Source organism: Cariama cristata, unplaced genomic scaffold (genome assembly GCF_000690535.1).
Source record: "Cariama cristata isolate BGI_N322 unplaced genomic scaffold, ASM69053v1 scaffold22919, whole genome shotgun sequence".
Lineage (NCBI taxonomy): Eukaryota > Metazoa > Chordata > Aves > Cariamiformes > Cariamidae > Cariama > Cariama cristata.
In genome coordinates, this window is record NW_009636626.1 from 4570 (window position 1) to 10782 (window position 6213).

At 61.7% G+C, this 6213-nt stretch overlaps 1 protein-coding gene across 1 annotated transcript in view; it reads left to right on the plus strand.

Moving 5' to 3' along the window:
• LOC104167668 (slit homolog 1 protein-like) overlaps nucleotides 1-6213 on the plus strand; it is a gene marked incomplete at its 5' end in the record, with an annotated part of 11815 nt that overhangs the window by 3263 nt on the left and 2339 nt on the right. The window contains 13 exon segments of the mRNA XM_009707990.1: nucleotides 1-125; nucleotides 245-268; nucleotides 755-899; nucleotides 1027-1101; nucleotides 1332-1475; nucleotides 1758-1901; nucleotides 2021-2187; nucleotides 3371-3423; nucleotides 3425-3504; nucleotides 4609-4677; nucleotides 5064-5135; nucleotides 5365-5436; nucleotides 5731-5802. The exon segment at nucleotides 1-125 is cut by the window's left edge and continues 14 nt beyond it. Coding sequence (XP_009706292.1) covers nucleotides 1-125; nucleotides 245-268; nucleotides 755-899; nucleotides 1027-1101; nucleotides 1332-1475; nucleotides 1758-1901; nucleotides 2021-2187; nucleotides 3371-3423; nucleotides 3425-3504; nucleotides 4609-4677; nucleotides 5064-5135; nucleotides 5365-5436; nucleotides 5731-5802 — 1242 coding nt within the window.

A 6213-nucleotide genomic window follows, 5' to 3' on the forward strand; every position in this document is an offset into this window, starting at 1 on the left:
GAAATGGCTGGCAGACTTCCTCCGCGCCAACCCCGTCGAGACCAGCGGTGCCCGCTGTGCTAGCCCCCGGCGCCTGGCCAACAAGCGCATCGGCCAGATCAAGAGCAAGAAGTTTCGCTGCTCGGGTGAGAGCCGTCCCCATCCCTGTCATGGGTACTGCATGGCACGGCTGTCCTCAGCCCTACCCCCGCCTGGTGTCCGTGTGCTCAGGGTGCTGATGTGGTTTGTTTTTTTTTTCCCACAGCCAAAGAGCAGTATTTCATCCCAGGTAAGAGAAGGAGCCACACGCGTGGGTGCATGGGTGTGTGCAGGGTGCCAGGCTGCCTGCAGGGATGGCTGGGCCAGAGCTCCCTGGTCTGGCCCAGCAGGATCACGCTGCATTTACCATCATTTCTGGTTGCTGAGTTCCCAGATGTCGCAGTAACAGAAGCACTGGGTACCAGCACGCGTTGCGGCATCTCCCATTGAGCAGTTATCTGGATGGGCAGAAAGGTGTCCTTGGGATCTGGCTCCCGTGGCAGGAGGGGAGCGGGTGGTGGGAAGCACAGTGCCCTGTGTACCCAGGACCAATATCCCTGCAGATAAGCAGCTTTGGGCACGGAGAGGAGTAATATGTGCACAGCAGCTGGGACGAGGGGAGCTGGGGAAGAGACAGAGCCCGGCTGGGGGTGTGGGAGGATCAGAGGAGGGGAGGGCAGGTGCAGCCCCCGTGCCTCTGCCCACGGGAGCCCACGCTGCCCTCACCGGTGCACAGGGACGGAGGATTACCAGCTGAACAGCGAGTGCAACAGCGATGTGATCTGCCCCCCGAAGTGCCGCTGTGAATCCAGTGTGGTCGAGTGCTCCAACCTGAAGCTCACCAAGATCCCAGAGCGCATCCCACAGTCCACAGCTGAGCTGTAAGAGCCTCCTCCCTCCCACCCCGCTTTCCCTCCTGCAGCTGGAGCATCACCAGTGCTGGGGTTTGGTCTGTGCTAGGCCCTTTGCAGCCACCTCCTGAGTTCTTTTCCTTGCCACCCACCCCAGGCGCCTGAACAACAATGAAATCTCCATCCTGGAGGCCACTGGCATCTTCAAGAAACTCCCGCATCTGAAGAAAATGTGAGTATTGGGCAGGCACAGCCCCGTCAGGAGTCCCCAGGGGCTGGGAAGGCACATGGGAGTCCTGATGCCAGGGCAGCCTGGGGCATGAAATGGGGGGCATGTCCTGACCCGAGGGTCCCCCGAGGGACTGGGCATCACGGGGTGCTTGGTGGGACCTGAGGGAGGCAGGGTTCAGGATGAGGTTGGGTCAGAGCGCCCTGTCCCAGCCTGCTTTCCCCTCTCCGCAGCAACCTCAGCAACAACAAGGTGTCAGAGATCGAGGATGGGGCATTCGAGGGGGCATCCTCTGTCAGCGAGCTGCACCTCACCGTCAACCAGCTGGAGTCTGTGCGGAGCGGCATGTTCAGGGGTCTGGATGGGCTGAGGACCCTGTGAGTCCCCCCTCTGCCTTGGGCACAGGGACAGGAGTGTCTCTGCTCCTTACTCCCCTGCCCTGCCCATGATCCCGGGCTAGTGCTGTCCACATCACTATGGGGCCAGCTCGGGCATGCCTTACCCTTCTGCTGGCTGTATCCAGTGCTGGGAGGGTGCAGGTTTTTGCTGTTTGGGGACTGGCTCAGCCTCATCCTGCTGCCAGGCAGTGAGGTGGGCACAGCCCTCCCCTGTGGCACCCACCCGGGTCGTTAGATACCCTCATTCCCTTTCCTCTGTAGGATGCTGAGGAACAACCGCATCAGCTGCGTCCACAACGACAGCTTCACGGGGCTGCGCAACGTCCGCCTGCTCTCCCTGTATGACAACCAGATCAGCACCATTGCGCCGGGCGCCTTCGACACGCTGCAGTCCCTCTCCACGCTGTACGTCTTGGGTCTCAGGGAATGCTCCCAGGCTGTCCCCATCGCATCACGTGGCTGAAGGGGGTCTCCTTGCCTGGCGGCTGCTCAGGTGATGCCCTTGCCCTCCCTCCCGTGTGCAGGAACCTGCTCGCCAACCCCTTCAACTGCAACTGCCAGCTGGCCTGGCTGGGGGACTGGCTGCGCAAGAGGAAGATCGTGACAGGGAACCCACGGTGCCAAAACCCCGACTTCCTCCGGCAGATCCCTCTCCAGGATGTGGCTTTCCCCGACTTCAGGTGTGAGGAAGGTAACTCATGGGCCCCACGGCACCGGGGGTGAGGGGGGACTGGGCTACTCCTCCTGGGCTGGTACCATGCTCCCTGTCCCAGCACCATCCCTGCTCCCGGGATGTTCGGCAGTGTCCCGCAGCAAGCTGGTAGCTCCAGGGGGGTCCCTCAGCCCATTAAGGGCTCCTTTTACGAGCCTTTCCTCCTCTCTCCTCCCTCCATCCTAAACCCCTAACCCTAGCCATCCACTCTCCCGTAAGGATGGACGTGTTTCCCTTGCTGGTACCCAGCCCTTAGGGCTGCACTCAAATACCCACGAGCTGCTCTGAAGCCGGGAGAGGAGTTTGCACCCACTGCACCGTGTGGCCTTGGACATAGGCAGGTCCGTGCTGGAGAATGCTGTGCCCTGGGTGCTGGCAGGAGCAGATGTGTAGGCAAAACCCACGGGGATTCATCCTGCTCCTTCCCTCCTTCCCTTCCCGGCCCTGCACAGACACCAGAGCTGGGCAGATGGAGCAGGTGGGGAGTGTGCATCTTGAGAGAAAAGCCTTTTCTAAAAAAATTTTTCTAATTTAGAACAGCTTTTGAGCCCTCTGGAAAATATTTACAAACAAGTCATCATTTCTTCTGCTTTCCCTCCTCCACCACGTCAAAGACTGAAGGGTTGCATCCTGCGCCTTTCCTTAATGGTGCGAGATAACATACGGTTGTCCCGGGGACGCCTCTCCCACAGGAGCCCAGCGCCGCGGCAGCGAAGGGGGAGCGATGCCGGCTCCTCCGACTGCGCGGTGCAGGCACTGCTTCCTCTAGCTTGCGTCTGGGAGATGGGTGAAGGAGGTTATTGCAGGAGGATTTGCAGAGCTGGGCCCCTTCTTCCACACCCTCCTCTCTGCCATCCCTCAGACTGCATTTTTGCTTGAAAATGGTGAAAATCAGAGCAGCCTTGAGCTGGCTGGTTGCATCCATCCTGGTGGGGCAGGTGGTTTCTGGGCGCAGGAGCGATTCCTGCCCTGCTGACCCTCAGCTGGGCTGAGGCTATTGCCTGCAAGCAGGCTGCCTGCAGCACCCTGCTTTGGGGACGAGGGGAGATGGTCGGCGCAGGAGGGGAGCAGTCCTAGGTGGGCACAAGGCATTGAATCCGGCCTCACATGGTGCCCGAGGGCTGGGCCCCGGTGACTTTGTGGCTCTCTGTGCCCGGTGCAGGTCAGGAGGAGACCAGCTGCATCCCCCGGCCCCAGTGCCCGCAGGAGTGCACACCGCCTCGACACCGTCGTCCGCTGCAGCAACAAGCACCTCAAGGCCCTGCCCAAGGGGATCCCCAAGAACGTCACGGAGCTGTGAGTGGTGGGCGAGTGCCCAGACTCTCCCCCCGACTGCCAGCGACTTTGAAGCTCTGGCAGGGGGGGAGGTCTCTGCTATGGGTTTGCAAATGTCAGGGCAGAGATGCTTCCTCCCATACCCCCATCCCAGCCTGGTAGTGGGAGCAGGACCCCCACCCAGCCTAGAGACCCTCTCCAGCCCTGACCCCAGCAAGGGGCTCAGCAAGAGCCTCTCTGCTAACTGGGCCCTACCAAGGGTGATGTGCAGGGAGTGTTGTCACAACAGCTGGGTCCCTGCTCCTTTGCCCTTGGGAGGGAGCAGCATGGGACAGCCACCCCTTGCAGCTGTGGTCCCCATGCAGCCGTGCAGCCCAGGGCTCTGTGGTCACCAGCAGCCTGCCATCAGTGACAGGGACGGGGCCACTCTGCCTCTGCCAACTCCCTGGCCCCTCTCTGCCATCACCTCTCACCACAGCTGTGGGGATGCTCTTGGCAGCCCCATCTCTGAGCACACGGGAAACGGGATGTGGTTTGCCTGGGATCAGCCACCCATCACCATGGGTGTCAGGGTGATACCCAAGCAGCCATGCCAGGTCTGGATGTGTGGGCACCGTGATGCCCATCGCTGCGAAAGGGGCTCTGCACCCGTCTGGGATGGAAGATGGCAACAAGTCCTGTGTGCAGGGGGTGTAGGCACTGGTTGTGCACATACATATGTATAGCACCCCTCACACCCCTGCGCTGTCTCGCACGCCCCTCCTCTCTCTGCATCCTCCGCTCTCTCACACATGCCTTGGGAACGGTTGCGACCGCCCACGCTCACATCGGATGTGTAAACGCAGCACATGGCTGGCTGCGCTCGCACACGCAGGCTGCTGGGAGACTTCCCCCGGGGACCCGCACGCAGAGCCCCTGGGTGTGCTGATGTGCTTGCACACTGGCTCCCCCGCCAGCCCGGGGTCCCCTGAGAGCCCCACAAGCCCTGGGTGCTGGGAGGTAGGTGATGCTGGAGATGCTCTTCACAGCCCGAAGTCTAGGGGCATGCGCAGGAGAAATGAGAGAGCAGAGGGAGGGACCTCCTGCTTCTCAGCCACCCCGAGGTGCTTTTGTTCTCCCTTGCAGCTACCTGGATGGAAACCAGTTCACTCAGGTTCCAGGGCAGCTCTCCACCTTCAAGTACCTGCAGCTTGTGTAAGTAACCAGGAGCAGGAGCCCAGACAGCTGGTCCCACTGGTGGGACCTGTGGGCGAGGACAGGGGCTGTCTCCATGGTGTGTGATCCTGAGGAGGGGTCTGGCGGTGTGCAGGGACCCCCAACATGCCTCTGTGTCCCCCCTCTGCACTGGGACATAGCTGTCTGGCAGCGATGCTGAGCCCCGGGGTGCTCACAGCCTCCGCTGGCGCTGGCGTGGGGCAGAGTGGGGACATTGCTGTGTTCACCCTGTGTGACAGCCCTACTGCTCCCTTTGAGGCCGTGCCCTGCTGCTGTTTGCACCCCATTGCGGCTGAGCAGGCGGGGGAGCAGTGAGGGGGCACAGGGCCCAGGTGTCTCCAAGCCTGGGGGGTTCTGTTTTCCAGCGATCTGAGCAACAACAAGATCAGCTCCCTGAGCAACTCCTCCTTCACCAACATGAGCCAGCTCACCACCCTGTAAGTGCGGTCCCTGCAGCCGTGCCACACCGGGCTGCAGCCAGCTGAGATGCGCGAGGCTGTCCCTGGGGGACGCAAAAGACTTGGGGGGGTGCTAGGGACAGCAGGGTCTCCCTCCTCTGCCTGAGTGAAGCTGTGGTTTGAGCTGGAGCTCACTCAGGGGGAGCGTGCAGGTCAGGGTGGTCTTGCAGGACACATGGCTGTGTTGCCTCCTTCTTCCTTTCCGCAGGATCCTCAGCTACAACTCCCTGCAGTGCATCCCTCCACTGGCCTTCGAGGGCCTCCGCTCCCTCCGGCTGCTGTAAGTACCTGCTCACAGCCCTGCTCACAGCCCTGCTCGACCCCTTCTCTGCTGCTGCCCGTGTCCCCTCAGCCCACTTGGAGCTGGGCGCAGGCAGGCGGGCAGGGTATAGGCTGCAGGAGGAGCAAGGGGAGATGCATCAGCCTCTCTGAGCAGATGGTGCCCTTGGAACAGTGACAGAGTGGTGGGGTCCAGCTCTGCCACCCACATCTGGACCCATGGTCAGCCCACCTGGTCACTCCTTGCTGCCCACCCTGGACCTGCGGGCATCACAAGACCCTCTGTTCTTTGCAGGTCTCTCCACGGCAATGACATCTCCAGCCTCCCTGAAGGCATCTTCGCAGACGTCACCTCCTTGTCCCACCTGTGAGTATCTCCTGCTCCTCAGGGCTCAGGGCTGGACACAGGCTTGGGAGACCTTTAAAAACCACGGGGCTGAGCCCAGCTTCTCTGGGAGCTGAGCTGCCTCCTCTCCTCTTCTCTGGGCCAGTACTTGGGACAGTGTTTGTGGGGCAGTGCCGTGCCGTGCTTGCCCTCGCCATGATCAACCCCCAGGTTCAGGTGTGCATCCCAGTGCTGCTGGGATGGCCCTATGGTCCTTGCTGGAGGTGGTGTGTGGTCCCCCCCACCCCCCCAGATTCCCAGGATCCCCTAACATGCAGGTCAAGCCATGCAAGGTGCTGGCAGAGCCCTTGGGTGGCAGGGGCTGCTCTGACCCATGCCAACGTGTCATTAGCCTCCTGCCAGGGTGCTTCCCTGCAGCAGCCCCCCCAAATC